General features: G+C 43.3%; 1 protein-coding gene across 8 annotated transcripts in view; it reads left to right on the top strand.

The window, feature by feature from the left end:
* Positions 1–24288, top strand: part of SRRM3 (serine/arginine repetitive matrix 3) — a 598168-nt gene that overhangs the window by 505885 nt on the left and 67995 nt on the right. For 7 of the 8 annotated variants that reach the window (XM_073665425.1, XM_073665430.1, XM_073665429.1 and 4 more), the window contains one exon: positions 2491–2526. The exons of the other annotated variant lie outside the window; for it this stretch is intronic. In XM_073665425.1, the coding sequence (XP_073521526.1) occupies positions 2491–2526 (36 nt within the window). The remainder of the gene's footprint in view (positions 1–2490; positions 2527–24288) is intronic. 8 annotated transcript variants of the gene reach the window in all.

The following is a 24288-nucleotide window of genomic DNA, read 5'->3' as shown; positions in this document are numbered from 1 at the left end:
GCAGTAGTCGAGGCGAGAGATGATGAGGGCGTGCACTAAGGTTTTTGCAGATTCATGGTTGAGGAATGTGCGAATCCGGGAAATATTTTTGAGCTGGAGTACGCAGGACGTGGAAATGGCTTGGATATGAAGTTTGAAGGAGAGATCAGAGTCAAGGGTTACCCCGAGGCAGCGAGCTTGCAGGACTGGGGAAAGTGGACAGTCAGTGACTTTGATAGATAGGTCAGATGGGAGTTGAGCGAGATGGTGGAAAGATGATGAATTCAGTTTTAGCCATATTAAGTTTTAGGAATCTAGCAGAGAAGAAAGATGAAATAGCGGACAGGCAGTGTGGGATTCTGGTTAGTAAGGAGGTGATGTCAGGTCCAGAGAGGTAGATCTGTGTGTCGTCAGCATATAGGTGATACTGAAAACCATGAGACTCTATGAGCTGTCCCATGCCGAAGGTGTAGATGGAGAAGAGCAGGGGTCCTAGAACTGAGCCTTGGCGAACACCAACAGATAGGGGCGAGATGAGGAGGTGGTGTGTGAGTGGGAAACGCAGAATGTCCGGTCTGTTAGGCAGGAGGAAATCCAAATAGGGCCAAGTCTGTGATGCTGAGAGATGAGAGAATCTGTAGTAAGAGGGAATGGTCTACTGTGTCTGAGGCAGATGACAGGTCCATAAGGAGAAGAACAGAGTAGTGTCGCTTGAATTTGGCGGTTAGTAGGTCGTTGGTGACTTTATCAGGGCAGTTTCAGTAGAATGGTGCGGTCGGAAGCCAGATTGGTGGCGGTCAAAGAGGGAGCAGGAGGAGAGGTGGGAGGACAGCTCAAGATGGACGTGCTGTTCCAGTAGTTTTGAGGCATAGGGGAGAAATGATATGGGGCCATTGCTCAACAGAGAGGATGGGTCAAGGGATGGCTTTTTGAGGATGGGTGTGATCGAGGCATGTTTGAACCATGAGAGGAAGACACCTGTTGTTAGTGACAGGTTGAAGAGGTGGGTTAGGGTTGGGATAAATACTGTGGTAAGGTTTGGGATGAGAGGGAATTGGATCAAGTTCACAGGTGGTGAGATGTGACTTGGAGAGTAAAGGGGAAAGTTGATCTTCCGTGATGGCGGAGAAGCTGGTTGAGTAGATATGAGGAGGGACTGTGGAGACTTATGACAAAAGCTTTGTCTGATGGTGTCAATCTTCTGCTTGAAGAATGAGGCAAAGTCTTCAACTGAGATGAGTCATTACATTTTATTTTTTTGTACTTTTTTTTAGTTTTCAACAGAGACTTGAACTAGCGATTTTCTGATAACTGATGCTATACATTGCAAAAGAACTGCATTGCAATATTTAAGTAAAATCATTATCTCCTATGAAGTCCAGCTGGTGGCCTGTAGCTGGGCTTCACAGAAGTATCAACATGGCAGCCGTGGGAGTTTCAGCAGACTTTCTGCTGCCATGCCAACTCATTGGTATTACTCAGTCGCCATGTGGGTGACGAGTGCTTGAAATGCTGTGCCCCCATAGTATGCTACAGGGCATGGTGTGGCTTTAGCTCCTAAGCCCATTCTATACACCTGCACCTGGTGTGTGATACCTGTACTTCACATCTTGGGAAGGGGTCAAAACTCCCTTATAAACTGCCTTGTTATTCATTGCAAGCTATCACAGTGCAGCTTTCATTTTTTTTACTTTTTGGAAAAAGTGAAAACTACATAGTGCAATAAAGCTTGTTTTTTTTTTTTGCAAGACCAAGTTTTTATAAATGAGGCTCATTGTGCCTGCTAGCAAAGGTTAGAAGGGGCTACAAAGGAGCTGCTCACCAAATATACTTGGGTGTACACAAATGGAAAGGGGGCCGTGCTTCTCCATTGCCATCTTTAGGCCAGGCTTACTGTTTTTCGCTTAACATAAACTTTGTTGAAAGGAAAAGGTGCTAAGATCCTTATTAGTGTTGAATGAACATGCTCTGATAAGGTGTTATTTGAGCACACTCGGGTGCTAATTGAGTATCTTCAGCTTGTTTGTTAGGCAATCCCTGCATGTGTTGCGGCTGTCTAACAGCCGCGACACATGCAGCGGCGGCGACGCAAACATATTTTCCGAGCACACCGAAGATACTCTGTTAGCACCCGATTGTGCTCGGATAACATCTTATCCGAGCACGTTCGCTCGACACTAATCTTTAAGCCTCCTGCTTCTCATTGAAAATAATTCCCTCTTTTAAGTTTCATTGACATTTATAGGCTTAAAACGTGTAATATACCATAATTTTTTTATCTGAATTATATGGATGTATGAAATGTAAGAAATAATATAAAAGATTTGAAGGGGTTTTCTACCTACTTACATGCATGGCCTATACAGTTGATCTCTTGCAGGTTAAGATACTAGGCATCTTTATCCCGCAAAAATAACTCATTATCGAGGTTCACAGCACCCAATGGAAAAAAGAAATAAAGCACCAATTAGGAAAAACTGTCTTTAAAAACGGTTTTATGTTTTTTTAAAGGTCAAATTCAGGGACCAGAAAGAAGAGAAGACACAGGTGAGAGACTTACATTCTAATTAATATTGATATTGTATTCCTTACATTCGTAGCTAAACCGAAAGAAATTAACTGGAATATAAGTTGGTGTGCATGTTCACACTGGCCATTAAATAAACAAAACCTAAGACAGAAACAAAATAAACATATACCCAGCTATAAGTAAGTAAAAAGCATTAGTGCATATAAATAACATAATGGAATTAGTAAACACTGTTTTTGATTAAAAAAAAAGATTAAAAGTCATCCCACCACCGTCAAGATGTACCCAGTCGAGACGGTTTAATCTCTAGTATTAAAGCCTTATCGTGTGTCGTAAATGACTTCAATGTGAATAAGGGCCGAGCAGGACTGGGGCCCAACTATGGACACTCAGCAATGGGAGGTAAATTATATAAATGTTATACCCAGTTTAAAGAAAGGGAGGCCACACCCTTACCTGCACTGAGTGCAAAAACCTGAAGCGTATGCAAAAAAAATTGTATACGGAGTATAAGTTGGTATACATGTAACGTGTAGGAGCATGTTCACACTGGCCATTAAACCGGTAAAACTTAAGATGGAAACAAAATAAACATATACCCTGTTGTAAGTAAGTAAAAAGCAACAGTGCATATAACTAACATAGGGTACTTAGTAAACACCGTTTTTGATTTAAAAAAGTGTAAAAGACATCCCATCAACGCCAAGGTGTACCCTGCCCAGCTCTTATTCACATTGAGGTCATTTTTGACACATGGTAAGGTTTTAATACTATATGCTGGGACCATCCTGCCTGGGTACACCCTGGCGCTGGTGGGATATCGCTTACCCTTTTTTTTTATCAAAAACAGTGTTTATTAAGTATCCTATGTTATTTATATGCACTATTGCTTTCTACTTACTTATAGCAGGGTGTAGAGACACGGGGGTCAGTGGGTGTTCTCGTCCGTCGGAATGTCTGTCATTAGAAAGACTGCATGGACCAGGGCTCATATCACTGAACGCCCGCTCTCTTTTCCCAATGGCAGAATACTACTCAGACAACACAGGATGATGGTAAAACACTGTGGCAATACTTTATTGAACCACCAAACAGACAATAACGTATGGAGAAGTCCCAGCAAATACCCAAGATGGTGCAAAATTACACAGTCTCACCCTTCTGCTGACTTGCTGGGATTAAAGCCGCTGCGACTTCGGGGCTTCCGTGTACCGACTACCCCCACCAGTGGCACCCCGCTTTTGGTGGGCACCCACAGAGAGGAGGTAACCACAAGCTTAGGAGGCTGACTGTCCATTGAAGTACATGACCGGAGGGTCCCTACATGGCTTCTCCGAACATATGCATGGGTTCCAGGTGACCAGAGGGTTAAAACCTGGCTACCCCAAACATATCCATGGGTTCCAGGTGACCGGAGGGCCCGGTCTCAACCTGGCTACCGCATACATCTCCATGAGACCAGGTGACCGGAGAGTCCCAACTTGGTTTCCCCAAACGTATCCTTGGGGGTCAGGTGAACGGAGGGTCACAATTATAGCTTCCCCAAACATATCCATGGGTTCAGTCATATTCAATGGAGCAGATCTGTCATATTCAAAGGAGCAGATCTGTGTTCTTCCACCTGAGGCAGTGATCCCCTACAGCTGACATCCTGTAGAAAGTCAAATCTGTGTCCCTCTTGATGGAGCCATGTTGTCCTAGGTGTTGCTCTGGCAAGTCACTCTGATTCTCCTTGCAGAACGATAGAAATCCCTTTTTATATCCACATCTGTGGCTTAGGTCATCATCCACACGTCAGGGGGGAGGTCGGATGACTTTAACTCTCAATGTTTGAGCATTTAATCAATCTTCATAGTTCGTTCTTCTCTGATTTGCGGGTCAACAAGCCACAGAGCCCACACAATGGTCAATTAACATATTTAGCAAACATCCATTGTTCAATAACCCTGCGTCCCTGTATTGCAAAGTTAGCAGACAATAAGTTGCAGTACATATCAACTCAATTGTCAATATTCAGTCTTACACAAATAATAGTTTCTTGACCAACCAAAGAAAAACACATAAATTCAAAACTCAACATAAAGATAATAAATAGCAAGTGTCTCATGGCCTACTGAATTTACGTCTAGATAATTAAGATTAAATGCTGTGTCGTCACATAGGGTAAATGTTCATTTTGTCTCAACCTTATATTCATAGGCTGCAGAGACTCTACAGCCCAGTATAAAAATTCTAAATCCATTGTTTAATATTGTATTGGTATATTGAGATATGATCACTGGAAGACTTAACACCAGGAATACACTATCCTTTTTTATTAAAAAGTGACAAAGTCCTAAAAAAACAATTTCCACTTTAATTCATATATCAGATCTAATGTATATGTTCATTCTAGTGTCTGTATTTAGGGGGCCTTATCTTGAACTATTTTTTGGGTATTTGGACTGTTTATTTACGGAACCTGTTTTAATTTTACGGGTCCGCATTTATAGGTCTGGTTTGGGTCTGTTTATTTCCGATGTATTTTGGGATGCAGTCTTGGGTTTTTTATGGGGTGTTTAATTTGTGTCTCCTTATTCTGGGGAGGTCTGTGGTGTGACAAAGCATATATTCATTACTTGTGACTGATTGCAGGAGGTTCAGATGTTTGGAGCCATGGCCTTTGTAAATGCCAGGCAAATGTTAAGTCAATTTGGAACACTGCACATAAAACCTCTTATTGGAATCTCAGAACTTAAAACTTACCGTCAGTGTAAATTAATCTCTGTATATGCAGCCTAGTTGTGGACCAGTGATTGGCAGCGCTGGAGCCTGAGAAGGTAAATAAACCACCAGACACAAGGTACTTGACTCAGAAATGTGTCTATTATCCTTTTTCTTACGTATACCACCAGTGATGTTCCCATTCTTCTTGATCATGACCTAAACAGTATCATATTGAATTGTATATCTGGGCGCAATTATTATTATTATTATTATTATTTACATAGCACCATTGATTCCATGATGCTGTACATAAGAAGGGGTTACATAGAAAATACAGATATCACTTAGAGTAAACGAACTAACAATGATAGACTGATACAGAGGAAAGAGAACCCTGCCCTTGCGGGCTTACTTTCTACAGGATGATGGGGAAGAAGACAGTAGGTTGAGAGTTGCAGTAGCTCCGGTGGTTTTGAGGTGGCAGCGTGGTCATTTTAGTTTGTAAGCTTTCTTGAAGAGATGGGTTTTCACTTTCCATCTGAAAGATCCGAATGTGGTGGCTAATCAGACGTGTTGAGGCACAGAATTCCCGAGGATGGGGGGATATTTGAAAGAAGTCTTAGAGGCAATTGGGTGAGGAATGAATAAGTGTGGAGGAGAGAAGAAGGTCTTGCGAGGACCGGAGATTATGTGAGGGAAGAAATCGGGATATTACTTCGTAGATGTATGGAGGAGAAAGGTTATGGATGGCTTTGCAGGTCATTGTTAGTAGTTTGAAGTGGATACGCTGGGGAATTGGGAGCCAATGAAGGGGTTTGCAAAGGGGAGAAGCAGAAGAGTAGGAATGAGAGAGATCAACTAGTCGGGCAGCCGAGTTAAGGATAGACCGGAGAGGTGCGAGAGTGTTAGCAGGTAGGTCACAGAAGAGGATGTTGCAGTAGTCGAGGCAGGAGATGATAATAGCATGCACAAGCATTTTAGTAGATTGAGGGTTTAAGAAGGGACAGATCCTCGAAATATTTTTAAGCTGGAGGAGACAGGAGGTGGCGAGAGCTTGGATGTGTGATTAGAAGGATAGGGCAGAGTCAAGGGTTACTCCTAGGCAGCAGATTTCCGGTACGGAGGAAAGCATGATGTCATTTATTGTTAGAGATAGATCAGGTGGGGAAGATACCTGAGATAGAGGTATCATAATGAGTTCTGGACAGCAGAGAGGTGACGTCTGATACAGAGAGGTAGATCTGAGTGTCGTCAGCATACAGATGGTACTGGAAGCCATGGGACTTTGAGTTTGTCCCAGGCCAAGGGTATAGATGGAGAAGAGTAGGGGTCCTAGGACGGATCCTTGAGGGACTCCAACAGAGAGAGGGTGGGATGAGGAGGTAGTGTTGGAGTGGGAGACGCTAAATGCGGTTGGAAAGGTATGAGGAGATCCAGGAGAGGGCAAGGTCTTTGACGCCAAAAGAAGAGAGAATCTGTAGTAGGAGGCAGTGTTCAGCTGCAATTAGCCTTATTTGTTGAGTTCACCAAAATTCCATGTCCCAACACTCCTGAACTCACAGTTTTAGGAGTGTCTTCTGTCAGATGCTCACACTTGCAGAATGGGATCATGACAAGATGAAATTAGCTACCTAATAACATATAACCTGTTTGGCTGGACACATTGAGAATCAGTCTACAAGAAAATTCTTAAAGAAGCACTCCAATCTATATATTTTTTAATAAATGTGTGTATTTAATAAAAAAGGGACCGTTCTGCTCTGCTTCGCTCTCTGACGTCACCGCAATTGCGACTAGCCAGTTCACTCTATTCTCTTTGTGAGAGCTGGATGTCTCTGGAGTAAGTAAATATAAGTCTACAGAGCCTCGTTCTGATACTTTATGGGCTTACTGTCACGGGTGTTCCAGAAGTGACAGACAGTCGCCCTGCAGTTGGTTGCAGGAGATCTCTACGTTTGGCATTACAGACACCTTCTTAGAGGCTGCCTCTCTAGGACCCAGCAGCTACTTTCCTCTGGCTAATTAACACCGTGGCCTGGGTGTATAAATACCTGCTGTCTGCTTGGGGGAGGTGCTGGCGATACTCACATTACCCTATGTGAAGACTCGGAGCAAGTGCATTACTTCATCCTCTCTGGAGCTCTGAAGACAAGTGTTCATCTCTTTGAAGTCGACTAAAAGCTAAGCTATCTTCCCTTATTTGTTCCTGCTTGTTGTCTTTAGTGGTCAGTGGGGATCAACTAGCACGCACCCCCTCCCTTCCCTAGCCAGGGCCAAACGCCAGGGAAAGACAGGGCGAGGTTCGCGTCCGGCGATTGGTGAAGAGCCAATATAGGGACGTTAGTGGAGACAGGGTGATACTAGATCAGCCTAGGAGGTCTCCACTCCCCCCTTTCCTTAGAGTCTGGGCTCCCTTTCCCTCTTCCCTTTGTGTTGCACTAAGTCTTTCCCACACCTTGCGTGACACATACATTGTAAAAGCCACTTCCAGGTCAGGCATTGTGCAGCATAACCTGGAGAGTCTCCAAAGGAGAGACGTCAGTTAGAAGAGAAGAACGGCGCTGGATACCGGAAAGAGCTGCTGTAGTTAATACACTTACACTATATTACATGCAAGCATACACTATATGCACACATTTAATAAAAAAATATGGATGGAAGTGCTTCTTTAAAAACTCTTTCAGTGCACTTTAAGTAGCCTTTGAATTCATTAGTGGGGCATTAATTTATTAGGCGCCAATGTTATTGTACTGTATTGTATGTTTAAAGGTAAAATCTGAGTGTGTAAATGACTGTAAATATGTTTGTGCAAATTTATGCAAGTATGTATGTGTATTTCATGATTTGTAGTTATCACACATGTGTATCTGCTTATAAAAGTGTGAGCTTACCTTTATGTAGTAAATTTGCTTGTATGTCTGTGTGTGTATGTGTGACGAACCAACACCTCTTCACCCTGCCTGACGTCACGTGGTACAGATCACGTGGTACGTCTTTTCACTTGCACCAACGTGACATTCCTCACTCCCTGGAGACATGTAAGGTCAGCTTGGCACAGTTTTACACAGACACCACCTGTCCCCAGGGAGGCACAAGGAGTGAGAAGATGTGGCCCAGTCACTGATGTGGCACCACACTCACTCACAACCCTGACAGGCTGATGGGCCCCTTTCACTAGCACCAGTAAAACAACGCCTGGTTAGCCCGGTAGGACTGCCACCAGTTCCTCGTTAGATATAAGCCTAGTCCGTTAACAGGATTATATCGGACCAGAAACCAGCCCCGGTAGCATGGAAAGTTAATCCGAGAACACGGACTTGTGGATTCGTGGATCAAGATAAAACAGCAGCCACTAGACAAAACACTAAATAAACAATGATTATACATCTACAATGGTCAGATATGCAAATACAGATAGTGGTAGTACAAAGTATGCAGAAGATAAGAGTCAGTTTCTAGTCAGATGAGAGGCCTGGCTTGTGCAGGAGGAGTTGCTACATGGGAGGCTTGTGGTCACCTCTGTTCCTTGACTTCTCCCCGAACGATATGTCGTCCTGACCTCCCTAGAAAAAAACAATAGGCCATGCTTTACACGAGCACTTAACCCCTTGGGATAAGTCCCCTCCTGCCACCGGCGCTTGACTAAAATCCCCTCCCCTAGTATCTAGCAACTGAAAACCTCAAAACCTAAGATGGGTCATAACTTCTTGGACAGTCCTAGGGAGTCAGTTTCGGTGTCATTGGATCTGGTCAGGCCCTTGCTACGCGTTGAGACCAAACATGGCTTCATACTAGCCTTCTAATAGCTGTTCTACATATCTCCTTACCCCTGGGTGCTAGAATGGGTCAAGACCCAGACTTGCATTCAGCCCATTCTCGAGAGCTCATAAATGTAACCAGTATACAGCTAGGATGTACGATAACTCCATAGCTACATTACTCCTTATGAAATTATGTTACGGCTCCAGTCCGGCTGGGGGAATTCCTTCATCAGTTAATTAGCTTTACACTCTCAATAGGGATCCATCCTGCCAGGAATAGCTTGGTCCCAGCTATCTGCTGGAGGAGTGAATGTAACTCGGCCATCTACTGAAAATGGTTTCCTGTCTCAGCTTCACACTTTGTAAGAGGACTATAATCTTGAACCGGATATTATAGTTGATTGTCAAGAAATTATAGCCCCCATATTCTTTACCGTATGTATGTAATGAGTGGGCATATAAGGGGAGACTAGGACCCATAGAAGCGTTGGAAGAACGCGAAATGGCCATCGTCCTGCACCCTCACTGCTCATCCCTGCTTGCCACTTTGATGTCTGTTTGAACTTAAAGAATGACTTTTACGGATCGGCGAGTGTCACTGTTTCATATCCTATGAGCCAGAGCATTGTATAGCAGAGGACAAGCAGAGAACCATTCTAATCCAGTATACCTCATGGTTAATTGTCCAGAAAGATTGTATACAATTGACAATGAGAGCTGTCTGGTACCGAATCTTTACTTGTTTATCATTTTTCGATTTCTTCCATAAAAAATGCAATATAAATTAATCCACACATTGTATATACATATATACAGTGGGGAAAATAAGTATTTGATATACTGACAATTTTGCAAGTTTTCCCACCTACAAAGAATGGAGAGTTCTGTAAATTTTATAGTAGATACAGTTCAACTGTGAGAGACAGAATCTAAAAATAAAAAAACAGAAAATCACATTGTATGATTTTTACATAATTAATTTACATTTTATTGCATGAAATAAGTATTTGATCACCTACCGACCAGCAAGAATTCTGGCTCTCACAGACCTGTTAGTTTTTCTTTAAGAAGCCCTGCTACTCTGCACTCATTACCTGTATTAATTGCACCTGTTTGAACTCATTACCTGTATAAAAGACACCTGTCCACACACGCAATCTATTGTATCAAATACTTATTGCATGCAATAAAATGCGAATTAGTCATGTAAAAATCATACAATGTGATTTTCTGGATTTTTTTTTAAATTACAGACCTATCCATTCTTTGTAGGTGGAAAAACTTGCAAAATCGGCTGACAAAGATATGAACAGTCTATAATTTTAAGGGTAGGTTAATTTTAACATTGAGAGATAGAATATCCAAAGAAAATCACATTGTATAAATTAGATACATCTTTTTGCATTTTGCAGTGAGAAATAAGTATTTGATCCCCTACAAACCATTATGAGTTCTGGCTCCTACAGACCAGTTAGACGCTCCTAATTAACTGTTACCTGCTTTAAAGACAGCTGTCTTACATAGTCACCTGTATAAAAGACTCCTGTCCACAGACTCAATTAATCAGTCAGACTCTAACCTCTACAACATGGGCAAGACCAAAGAGCTTTCTAAGGAAGTCAGGGACAAGATCATAGACCTGCACAAAGCTGGAATGGGCTACAAAACCATAAGTAAGACGCTGGGTGAGAAGAAGACAACTGTTGGTGCAATAGTAAGAAAATGGAAGAAATACAAAATGACTGTCAATCGACATCGATCTGGGGCACCATGCAAAATCTCACCTCGTGGGGTATCCTTGATCATGAGAAAGGTGAGAAATCAGCCTAAAACTACACGGGGGGGAACTTGTTAATGATCTCCAGGCAGCTGGGACCACAGTCACCAAGAAAACCATTGGTAACACCTTACGCCTTAAAGGATTAAAATCCTGCAGTGCCCGCAAGGTCCCCCTGCTCAAGAAGGCACATGTGCAGGCTCATCTGAAGTTTGCCAATGAACACCTGGATGATTCTGTGAGTTATTGGGAGAAGGTGCTGTGGTCAGATGAGAAAAAAATTGAGCTCTTTGGCATTAACTCAACTTGCCGTGTTTGGAGGAAGAAGAAGGATGAGTACAACCCTAAGAACATTGTCCCAACCGTGAAGCATGGTGGGGGAAATATTATACTTTGGGAGTGCTTTTCTGCAAAGAGGACATGACGACTGCACCGTACTGAAGGGAAGATGGATGGGGTCATGGATCGCGAGATTTTGGCCAACAACCTCCTTCCTTCAGTAAGAGCATTAAAGATGGGTCATGGCTGGGTCTTCCAGCAAGACAATGACCCAAAACATACAGCCAAGGCAACAAAGGAGTGGCTCAAAAAGAAGGTCATGGAGTGGCTTAGCCGGTTATAGGAAGTTTTGCCCCCAGCAATTTGCCCCCAGCAGTTCGCCCCCATCAGTTCGCCCCCAGGTACATTTCACCCTCGCACATTTCGCCCCTATCATTTTGCCCCCAGGAAGATTCACCCCCGCACATTTTGCCCCGCACGTTTCGCCCCCGGACGTTTCGCCCCTGGATGTTTGGCGAACTGCTGGGGCGAAACATCCGGGGACGAACTGGGGGCGATATGTGCGGTGGTGAAATGTGCGGGGGCAAAACATCCTGGGGGCCAAATGCTGGGGATGAAATGTGTGGGGGCGAAATGTACTCGGGGGCGAATTGCTGGGGGCGAACTGCTGGGGGCGAAACATCCAATTCCCGGCTTAGCCAGTCTCCAGACCTTAATCCCATAGAAAACTTATGGAGGGAGTTGAAGCTCCGTGTTGCCAAGCGACAGCCTCAAAATCTTAATGATTTAGAGATGATCTGCAAAGAGGAGTGGACGAAAATTCCTTCCGACATGTGCGCAAACCTCATCATCAACTACAACAAAAGTCTGACTGCTGTGCTTGCCAACAAGGGTTTTGCCACCAAGTATTAAGTGTTGTTTGCCAAAGGAATCAAATGCTTATTGCTCACTGCAAAATGCAAAAAAATTATCTAATTTATTCAAGTGATTTTCTTGATTTTTTTGGGATATTCTATCTCTCAATGTTAAAATGAACCTACTCTTAAAATTATAGACTGTTCATATCTTTGTCAGTGGGCAAACTTACAAAAACAGCAAGGGATCAAATACTTATTTCCCCCAATGTATATACCGTATTTTTTGGACTATAAGACACACTTTTTTCCTCCAAAAGTTTGGAGGAAAGTGGGCGTGCGTCTTATATTTCGATATATATATATATACTGTAGTGATGGGGAGTGTGGGGGGAGCTGCAGCGGCGGAGGAGTGGGGCACAGGAGGCAGTAGCCTGCTGCTGCATCCTACACTGTGCCCACTGCTAAAGAAAATTAATATTTAATAGCGCACACACTGTACCCACAGCACTGCTCCTGCAGTGGCTCTGCGGTCTGTGTGCCCGCTATTAGAGACCATGAATATTCACTACAACCCACTCCAATGGGAGTGGGTTGTAGTGAATATTCATGGACTTTAATAGCGGGCACACGTGACCACCGGCTGCAGCAGGAGCCGCGCTGCGGGTACAGTGTGCGCACTGTTAAGGAGAGTGCATGGTCACTGCTCACCACGCACACAGTCCCAGCGTAGGGAGCAGTGACTATTCCGGCACAGCATCTCACAGTGTGAGGGCGCACGGCAGCAGAGCAGGATGCAGCGTTGGAGCAGAGAGGAGGTGAATATAATTGTTAGTTTTTTTGTGTGCAGCGTGATGGGGATCAGGGGGTGCCAAGCATACCAAGATGAGGGGTGCCAAGCATACCAGGAAGAGGGATGAGGGGGGCCATACATACCAGAAAGAGGGATGAGGGATGCCATACATACCAGGAAGAGGGATGAGGGGGGGCATACATACCAGGATGAGGGATGAAAGGGGCCATACATTCCAGGAAGAGGGATGCTGGGTGCCATACATACCAGGAAGAGGGATGAGGGGTGCCATTCATACCAGGAAGAGGGATGAGGGGGCCCATAGATACTGGGATGAAGGGTGCCATACATACCAGGATGGGGAGGAGGGGGGCCATACATACCAGGAAGAGGGATGAGGGAGTCTATACATACCAGCATGAGGGGTGAAGGGGGCCATACATAGCAGGAAGAGGGATGAGGGGGGCCATACATACCAGGAAGAGGGATGAGGGAGTCCATACATACCAGGATGAGGGATGAGGGGGGCCATACATACCAAGATGAGGGCTGCAATATATACCAGGAAGAGGGATGATGGGGGTCATGTATACCAGGATGTGGATGTGGGGTGCCATGCTTATCAGGATGGGGATGAGGGCCACTTATAACAGGAAGGAGGAGGCCATATATACCAGGATGGTGGTTATTAACAGAATTGGGGGACATTACCCCTATAACAGTGTCAGCAGCAGACCCCCTCCCCCTTAACAGAGTATCATGACCACATTTTTTGCTTACATTTTTTTTCTATATTCCCCCTCTAAAATCTTGGTGCGTCTTATGGTCCGGTGCGTCTTATAGTCCGAAAAATACTGTATACGTATCTTCTAAAAAGGTAGCAATAAAAAACAAACTGGGCAAGCAAAGAACAGGCTCCTCACACAACTGAATTGATGTAGAAATAAAAGTTACAGGTCTCAGAAAATGGTGACATTGACCAATTTTTTTTTAATTCTTTTTAACCACTAAAATAAAAAAATATAAAACTATACGTTTGGTATCATTGCGTTGTAAATGGACTGACTTGAAGAATCCTGTTGCCACATCATTTTTACTGTACATTGAACACTGTAAAAACAAAACTTCAAACACAATGGAAGACTTGTGTTTTTTTTAAATGACTTCATCGCATTTGGAATCTTTTTCCATTCTCCAGTACATACTATGGTGAAATTGATGTTGTCATTCAAAACTACAATTCATCATGCTAAAAACAAGCACTCATATAGCTATGTTGACAGAAAAATAAAAAAGTTACAATTCTTGGAAGAAACGGAGAAAAAAAAAGAAAACGCAAAAATGAAAATTGGCTGCGTAAGGAAGGTGTTAGTTCAGTAGTGGTGGGTACCAATTATGTGTATTTTGGAGACACAAATACAAGAGCATTATTTATAGGAGACACAATGGAGGGCATTACTGTTACAAATAGTGTCTCTGTGATCCCACCTGGTAATGAAGCTGGTCCAGTGCGACGCTACTCTGGTTGCAGGCGCCGCCATTGTCCTGACCAGGGGGGTGCAATTACCACGCGTGCAGGAAAATTGTCCCAAGTATCGAATTTTGGTGTTGTGGGATGTGTGAAGACACGGGATGCTGTGTCCCTCACTGATTTCTCTGCCCAGGGAAGATGGGATACTTTCTTCCTTGGTTGCCAAGCAATGCAGGACGCTGTTTTGTTTGGCAATAATCAATGGTGGAATTTTGTCCAGTCTGCTGTTGAAGATAGCAGGGAGTGGCTGTCTGGGGATGCTTGGGAGGTAGTCAGCACCTGATCTTAAGGTGGGCTATTTAATCCTGCTCTCTGTTCAGTCCTTTGCTGTTTATTGCAGTTTACCATGTGCTTGGTGGTTTGTGGTGGTAGCATTAGGTTTTGCTATTACAGCCGGGTTTTCTCATTTTCTCTTTTGGTTATGCTTTCTGGGCTTCCTGCAGAGGTACTCACCTGGTCCTAGACTGGACACCAGCTTCGTCACGAGACGCCAGCTGTCCTGCGACAGTGGGCCTGGGAAGGGCTCTGCCAAAGTCCCCATTCTATTTATTGGGAGTTGGGTGAAGAGTATTCCCGGCCCTCAAGGGCTCGTCTAGCTGGGCAGCTTGTACCAAGTGTGTCTGTGGCTGCGCCTTTGCTGGTTTGGTGCCAGTCTTTTTGGGTCCCTCTTTGTAGCGCATAACAATTACTAAAATGTGGGGCACTATAGAGCACTAATAGGGTGTGTAGTCAAAAGGGGTCATTTTTACTGTTTGGAGTAACTGAGAAAATCACCATTACTATGCACGTTCGCTATTACTGAGTGGGGCAGAAAAGGTAGCACTATTTATTTACGGGGTACAAAGGGAAGTGTGTGGTGCATTGTTACCATCTAGTTGCACAACTAATGTTTGGGGCACAATACAGGACACTGTCTAGCACAAATGATATTGGGAGCACTATTAATCTGGCACTATTGTTTTCATAGGTGCTGTCAGTGTGTCATTTTTAGAAGGCGGTTACTTTTTCGTTTTGGGTTCTTAATCCTTTAAGACCCCAATGTCCATGGAAGTATTAGCGATCAGTGCTTTAGATCTGTGCTTATATACCTCTCAAATGATAAAATTGTCTATACAATATTTCAGCATTTGGGTACCCACTTTGAATTTTGCTCAGATCCACAATTTGTCTTAAACCACATATTTATATTTTGATATTTAGCTTTATTGTCCCAATTTGGTGATTCATTACGTCTCTAGCTGCTAAGAAGCATTTGATCCCTAAGGTTTTCTTTAAAACGCCTTGCCAAGGAAGATATACAAGAAAATGTAATAAAGCTCTATAAAGAGCAATTTGTATGCAGTATATTTTAATTGGTTTTGACATAGTGCTGAAACATATTAGAAATAAACCTGGCAAATACAGTGAATAATTATTAATAATATAATAAAATGTCATAAATACAGAAGCTGGCACAATAAAAAGGCATTATTTGCAAACAGGATATAAATTTTAATGTGGATGTGTCAGGTCTTCTACAGCATGTTATCCTATCTGTGGTCAACATAGAATAGAGGAAGAATGATGATCTCATACTGTATATTAAAACTTTTAAGGACTCTGTATGCTGTATGTGTGGATAAAAAAATATTTACAAGTCTAAAAGGGAATCTGTCATCAGGATTTCACCTCCAAACTATTTATATATGCATATAGCTCTTTCAAAGACAAGTCCAGTAATGTCTTTATATGACCAGTCTGTTCCTCCATTACTGAAATATCAGCATTTAATTGATAATGCAAATGAGGCTGAAGAACTATATGTAGATCTGAAGCCTCTGTCACTCCAGCTCTATTTCCCGAACAGCTCCACCTCCTGTTGCCTGACTGATGACTCCTTTTGCCTGAAATGAAACTGTGTAGAGGCTGTCAGTAAAGTTGAAGGAGATGGCTCTGGGTGGGGAATAGAAATGGAGAGTCAGGGGCATCAGATCTACAGCCTCATTTGCATATCAATTCCAACGCTGATTTCTTGGTGATGGAGGCATAGACTGGCCATATAAAGTTATTGCTGGACTTGTCTTTGAAAGAGCTATATGCGCATATAAATAGTTTTAGGGGTGAAATCTTGATGACAGATTCCCTTTAATGTCCTGCTCTAGCTAACATATTTTACCATTTGTTAGCATTTTTAGTCATCAATAATGTATGTACACTGGATACATTTAAGCACTTACTAGTTGCTGTCTTCTGCCATTTCCTGTGCGGCCCCGGTCCTCTCCTGGATCATGTGATCAGAATTGTGACCAGATGGCTCACAACAGCTTTTCTGTGCAGAACAAAAGTAATTTTCTCAGTGTAAGGGCTCATTCAGACATCAGTTTTTCACAAACAAGTTCCATCCTTACTACCCTATTCTACCCTGGTTTTCAGTCTTACCTATTATAGTCTGTGAGGCTGTTTACATGGCCGTGTATTTTTGCAGACCAAGTGGTACATACAAAATCACAGAGACATGTCCGATTTTGATCCGAGTCTTGGGTCATATTTGCCAATGCAATTCTTTGTGTCCATGAAAAAAATCGGACAGCACTCGGATGTCATCCATTTACTATCCATTTCTCACAGACTGTTTATTATGACAAGTTCGAGAAACCTCCTCATTTTTTTTCATCCAAGAAAAACTGATTAAATTCTGAACAAACTCTAATGGTAAAAGCTGACACTGACCAAACTCTGATAGTAGAAACTGACACTCTGACCAAACTCTGATAGTAGAAACTGACACTCTGACCAAACTCTGATATGATAAAAATGCTGATGTCACGCCAGGTGTGGGAAAGACTTAGTGCAACACAAAGGGAAGAGGGAAAGGGAGCCCAGACTCTAGGGAAAGGGGGGAGTGGAGACCTCCGAGTCTGGTCTAGTGTCACCCTGTCTCAACTATATTGGCTCTTAACCAATCGCCGCACGCGTGCCTCGCCCTGTCTTTCCCTGGTGTTAGATTCAGGCTAGGGAAGGGAGGAGATGAGCACTAGTCAATCTCCACTGAACTCTAAAGAAAAAAAAGGAAGGACAAATAGGGGAAATGGCTTAGCTTTTAGACGACTCCAGACAAATGCGCACACGTCCTCAAACACCAGAGAGGAAGAAGTACTGCTCTTGCTAAAGTCTCACAAGGAGTAATGAATATTGCCGGCACTTCCCTGAACACACCAGGTATTTATACACCCAAATCAGGGAGTTAATTAGCCAGAGGAAGGTAGCCACTAGGTCCTAGAGATACAGCTCCTAAGAAGCTGTCTGTAATTCCAAACGTAGAGATCTCCTGCAACCAACTGCAGGGTGACTGTAACTTCTGACACACTCGTGACAGCTGATGACACTCAAAACGATTTTTGGGTACAAGAAATATAACTCACGTCTGAATGAACCGTAAGTCTATGAGACTCAGAACGAGGCTTTTATAGACTTAAAAGGGTTGTCCTAAGATCAAAGTACATTTTGATTAATAGATCTTGAAATAATAATAATTTCCACAATTGGATGTGTTAAAAAATGTTTCTGTGCTGAGATAATCTTATAAATGTGACCCTGCTGTGTACTGTGTAATGGCTGTGTCTGACCGAGTACAGAACATGGTCTGCTCATACCACATCTCCTGGGCAGGGGAAGAAGCAAAAGAGTATACAGACATTACAGCAGTGGATTGCAGCTGATTCTCTTTGTGAGGTAAAACTTTTTCTGAACAGTTTTAAAACATGTTTCCCTCACAGAAAGAATCAGCTGTGATCCCGTGCTGTAATTTCTGTGTACTCTTTTGCTTCCTCCCCTGCCCGGGAAATGTGGTATGATCAGACTATGTTCCTGGAACAACCCCTTTAAATTAAAAGGAGTCCACTGTCCACTGTAAGAGCAGGCAAGAAATAGCTGTGATCATGTGATTCAACTTAGTGACTGGAGCAGTGCTGAAAATAGCAGAAGGCAGAGACAAGTATTTTAACCCTTTCCCATATTAGGATGCAAATCAATTTCCTGGAAAGGTGTCCAGTCCACATGTGTAGAAGGGGCTCAGGAGCTGAGCTTCCTCCACACGCGGTTGAAGCCAGATGTTCCACATAGCTGTCATCTACAGCTATATTTGGACAGAGACAAAATTTTTCTAATGAATTTTAAACAAAACTAATCAGATGCAGTTGAAGTTCAGACTTTCAGCTTTCATTTGAGGGTATCCACATTAAAATTGGATGAAGGGTTTAGGAGTTTCAGCTCCTTAACATGTGCCACCCTGTTTTTAAAGGGACCAAAGTAATTGGACAATTGACTCCAAGGCTATTTCATGGACAGGTGTGGGCAATCCCTTCGTTATGTCATTCTCAATTAAGCAGATAAAAGGCCTGGAGTTGATTTTAGGTGCGGTGCTTGCATTTGGAAGGTTTTGCTGTGAAGTAAACATGCGGTCAAAGGAGCTCTCCATGCAGGTGAAACAAGCCATCCTTAAGCTGCAAAAACAGAAAAACAGAAAAAACCCACCCGAGAAATTGCTACAATATTAGGAGTGGCAAAATCTACAGTTTGGTACATCCTGAGAAAGAAAGAAAGCACTGGTGAACTCATCAATGCAAAAAGACCTGGGCGCCCACGGAAGACAACAGTGGTGGATGATCGCAGAATAATCTCCATGGTGAAGAGAAACCCCTTCACAACAGCCAACCAAGTGAACAACACTCTCCAGGAGGTAGGCGTATCAATATCCAAATCTACCATAAAGAGAAGACTGCATGAAAGTAAATACAGAGGGTTCACTGCACGGTGCAAGCCACTCATAAGCATCAAGAATAAAAAGGCTAGACTGGACTTTGCTATAGAACATCTAAAAAAGCCAGCACAGTTCTGTAAGAACATTCTTTGGACAGATGAAACCAAGATCAACCTCTACCAGAATGATGGAAAGAGAAAAGTATGGCAAAGGCGTGGTACAGCTCCTGATCCAAATCATACCACATCATCTGTAAAACACGGCGGAAGCAGTGTGATGGCTTGGGCATGCATGGCTGCCAGTGGCACTGGGTCACTAGTGTTTATTGATGATGTGACACAGGACAGAAGCAGCCGAATGAATTCTGATGTTTTCAGAGCCATACTGTGTGCTCAGATCCAGCCAAATGCAGCCAAACTGATTGGTCGTCGTTTCATACTACAGATGGACAATGACCCAAAACATAAAGCCAAAGAAACCCAGGAGTTTATTAAAGCAAAAAAGTGGAATATTCTTGAATGGCCAAGTCAGTCACCTAATCTCAACCCAATTGAGCATGCATTTTACTTGTTAAAGCCTAAACTTCAGACAGAAAGGCCCACAAACAAACAGCAACTGAAAACCACCGCAGTGAAGGCCTGGCAGAGCATCAAAAAGGAGGACACACAGCGTCTGGTGATGTCCATGAGTTCAAGACTTCAGGCAGTCATTGCCAACAAAGGGTTTTCAACCAAGTACTAGAAATGAACATTTTATTTACAATTATTTAATCTGTCCAGTTACTTTTGGTCCCTTTAAAAACAGGGTGGCACATGTTAAGGAGCTGAAACTCCTAAACCCTTCATCCAATTTTAATGTGGATACCCTCAAATGAAAACTGAAAGTCTGAACTTCAACTGCTTCTGAATTGTTTTGTTTAAAATTCATTGTGGTAATGTCTAGAACCAAAATTAGAAAAATGTTGTCTCTGTCCAAATATATATGGACCTAACTGTATCTCTCATGGCTGTTAACCATTAAGATGTCACTGTTCTTCTCTGACAGCGGTATTTAAATTGAACAGATATAAATGGAATCATAGGAAACCATAATTTTCTCTGTGGTATTGTAGTATATAATATAAGCGATCAAATGGTCGCAAGTTCAAGTTCCCTGAGGGGGTTAATAAATAAAGTAAAAAAAAAAATGTTTAAAAAAATATAAAAATTCAAACGAACCCGCTTTCCCATGTCAACAATAAAGAAATGAAAAATAAACCCCAAACATATTTTTGTATTGCCGCATCTGTAAAAGTCATATCTTTCAAAATATAGAATTAATTAACCCCTTTGGTAAACACCAAAAAGAGAAAAAAAAAATCAAAATGCCAGATTTGCGATTTCTTGATCACCTCACCTTCCTAAACAAATACAAGAAGTTATCAGAAAGTCATGTGCACCCCAAATTGCTATCAATAAAAATGTCAGCTCACCACACAAAAAAACAAGCTCTCACAGCTGTAGCGACTGAAAAATAAAAGTAGCACAATTCTCAGAAAATGCCGATACAAAGCAAAAACATTTTTTTTTTTACAATATTCAGAATTTTTTATCATCACTTAAATAGAAAAAAAATATTGCAAGTTCAGTATTGGAAGTAACACTGACCTGTATATTCTTGTTTCCAGGTCATTTTTGCTGCACAATGAACAAACCCAAAATACAATGGTGGTATTGAATTTTTTTTTCAGTCCACCTGGAGTTTTATTTCCTATTTTTCAGTATGTTTTATGGCAAAATGAAATGGAGTCATTCAAAACTGCTGCTTGCCCTGCAAAAAAACAAGCCGTCACGTCTATAACGTATACATAACCACTGCAGCCAGTCACTTAGGTCATGCCATGGTAGATGGTAATCTTCATAAAAAGTTGAGTGTCCTTGCAAATTACATGATTTAACTAATGGTGATCCTCAGCCTGTATTAAATTCCAGAGCTGCATTCACAATATTAGAAGCTTCAGAGTATCTTCCAGCATCCCTTGTTTGTCTGCACAGAGGTGACAGCAGTGAATTTAGTTTGTCTTTGGCCACCGCGAGGCCTTCACAAGGCTACAGACTATTTTGGGGTGTCACATGCAATTCTCAGAGTGATGTTTGTTAGAGCTTGTATCAGGAGCAACCACAGTAAATATATTTTTCCTGCAGCTGCTTTTTGCTAGCTATAGCAGGAGAAATTCTGCTAATGGCAGCATCTGTTCAAGATTTAGGTGTGAATTATATACCTAAATCTGACATTCTGTATTTAATGCAATTGAATAGGCTATATTTTAGCTCTTTCACATACTCTAAAATCATACCCAAGACGATTGCAGATACATCACGTCATCTACAGCAAAAATCAGAGCATCAAGGATTCTCGAAATATACCTTGGATTCTCAGTGGCGTAACTTGAAGCTTGTCTGTGTCTGCATCACAGGTCTTTAAAGGGAACCTGTTAGATCCCCGGTGCCCCCAGAACCACCAGCAGTTGTGTCTGCATATGTAAATACTCTGCCTATCAGTTTCTGTACTACATTACACACATCAACAGATCTTAGAAAAAGTATTTCTAAAGTCCATTTATGATATGTAAATGAAGCCTTTGACTAGTCATTGGGGCGTTAGTATCCCCAGACTAACCGGCCCACTTAGCATGTTATCACGCCCCTGTGGGCGTGATAAAATGACTTACAAGCTCCAGCATCATCACCATCGCTATGCAAACCTCTTGCATGCACACACCTTCTTTCCCTCACAACAGTAAGCCTCTGAAGCCGGGTGTACACATCCAGGCTTCAGAGAGGCGCACTGAGCATGATCATAAGTGCAGAAGACTTCCGATCATGCACAGTGCGCCTCTCTGGAGCTGGCACGCGTACATCCGGCTTCAGAGGACCAATGTAGTGAGGGAAAGAAGCCACACACATGCGCGAGGTTTGCATAAAGATGGTGATGATGCCGGCGCTTGTAAGTCATTTTATCACGCCCACAGGGGCGTGATAACATGCTAAGTTGCCCTTCTGCCCAGATAATTATTTTGCTTTCTATTAGGTCTGTGACATTACGTGATTAGAAACAGACTTTCTGAATCCTTCTATGCCCTATGTAGAAACAGGAAGTCTCTTTTCCCTGCAAAGGTCAGCATTAGAATTACAATCCTGCCTCACTGACAAAAGGAAGCAAAGAAGAGAAATAAAAGGGAGGCTGAACAGCTGTGTCAGGAGTTCAAGTGGATGTGGAACTGGGCTTCCTGGGACTTCACAGTGAGGTAGAATTGTAGTTCTAATGATTACTCATGCAGGGAAAAGAGACTTTCTGTTTCTACATAGAGCTTAGAAGGGTTCAGCTAGTCTGTTTTTAATCATGTGATCTCATAGACCTAATGGAAAAGAGAAAAGTTAACTGGGTAGAAAGGCAAAATGAGCAATTGTAAGTACACAGTGCCATAAAATATGATCACTGCAATATATTAAAAAGATAAAAGTTTTGATGGGCATACTTCCTTAACCTACATGAAAAGACAAATACTATGAAAGACCTGTGATGGGGACAGACAAATTTCAAGGTACGCCACTGGGAATCCAAGGTAAATGCTTTTATGGGAATACTTCTTTAACCCCTTCACGACCTTGGACTTATAGGTACATTCAAGCTCGTGTCCCTGCCTTTGATGCGTGCTCCGGCGCTGAGCCCGCATCTTTCCCTGCACCTGACAGCTGATCTGATCAGCTATCATGTGCCTCACCAGTTAAATGCTGCTGTCGATCACTGACAGCAATGTAGCACCCTGAGGATTCGGCTGCTACAGGGGTATTGCACCTCAACCCAGAGGTGTGATATTCCACTCCCGGGTAAGGATGGAGTGTGGAACTGAGCTCGGTAGGCTGCATGCACTACACACATCCCATTTCCGGGGAACAGACCAACGGTACTCCCACTTAGAAATGTGCAGGTACGACCGAGTCTGTTCCTGGCTGGAGTGGGAGGGGGGGTGGTACATCCCAAGTAGTGTAGGGGCAGATAGGGGGAGCAGCCTGGGTAAAGATAGGAGCTCATTGGGTGCTGGTCACCTGAGCTCACACATAGAGGGAGTATTTAAGGTGGGCACCATCAAAGAGCAGAGTCAGTCAGTCAGTCTGTCAGAGTGGAGTAAGTCAGCCTTTGCAGAGGAGTGAAGGAGAGCAGAGGAGCAGAGCGGCCTGAGCCAGAGTGAGAGAGGAGAAGAAAGAGAGACCCAGAGGGGGTAAAAAGAAGAGACTCTAAGAACCCAAATTCTATCCCCGGGTGAAGAGTCGGCAGTAGGCCCAAACTGGTGGGGGCAAAAGCAAACCCTAGCCAGAGACCGGAGGCCGTGGGCAGCGTCTGCCACGGCCACCCACCACATCCACCCCGAAGGCAGACCACGTGGAGGGTCAGGGAACCCAAGGCCAAGGGTCTCCCAACAGAAGGCCCGAGGGAGCTGGACCTAGGTGGATCACTAGTGGGGACGTCCAGAGGAAAGGACAGAAGGAGAGCTCAGGGTCACGCTCCGGACTTGCTTGGGGGTTGGCTGGATCCAGGACCTGGTGGACGCAGCACGGCTCGGGTGGTCACTTGAAGCTGGAGTGACCGGAACATCAGCAGTAAGTAAATACCCTAAACTGCACAACCCGACTCGGTCTTCATTTTACATCTACGCTGCACCACCACAACCCCCATCCTCTGCACCTGACCCCCTGAGGCTATACCCCACCCGTTGGGGGTTATACCATCAAAAGCTGCACCAACACCATCAGCCTCAGCGGACCCTGCTGCAGCGGCGGCCATAGTGACCGCAATACAACGGGTGGCGTAGTCGACATTAAGAACTTAATAACATCTGTAGGACTGCCACATACAACTGAGTTTGACACCCTGGGCACGGACCGGGTCACAGCCACTCGGAAGACTACAACCCCCATCTGATCCGGCTCCGGGTATTCCCCTAAAGAATATGGCCCAGGGGGCGCGTCAGCAACATTTAACACGCGCCATCCGGAAACGCGTCACATGTCATGCCCATCGACGCCCCTGTCACGTGATCGCTGGGGGCAGATGGGTTGTCATGACAGTTGGGGGTCTGCAGAAGACCCCTGTGCCTGTCATTGTGAATCTCCTATGAATGCTGGTGCATGGCCGGCCTTCATAGGAGATTGTGATGTTTCTACAGATAGCAGTGCTGAAGTCTCCTAAGGGGACTATTGAAGCCATTAAAAAAAACAACAAAGTTTAAAAAAAAAAAAAACACAAAAGTTCAAATCACCCCTCTTTTGCCCCATTGGAAATAAAATAATTAAAAAAATT

This window comes from Phyllobates terribilis, unplaced genomic scaffold (assembly GCF_046119375.1).
Source record: "Phyllobates terribilis strain yellow unplaced genomic scaffold, ASM4611937v1 Scaffold_2__4_contigs__length_985480577, whole genome shotgun sequence".
Taxonomy (NCBI): Eukaryota; Metazoa; Chordata; class Amphibia; order Anura; family Dendrobatidae; genus Phyllobates; species Phyllobates terribilis.
This window is presented reverse-complemented; position numbering and strand designations above follow the sequence as displayed.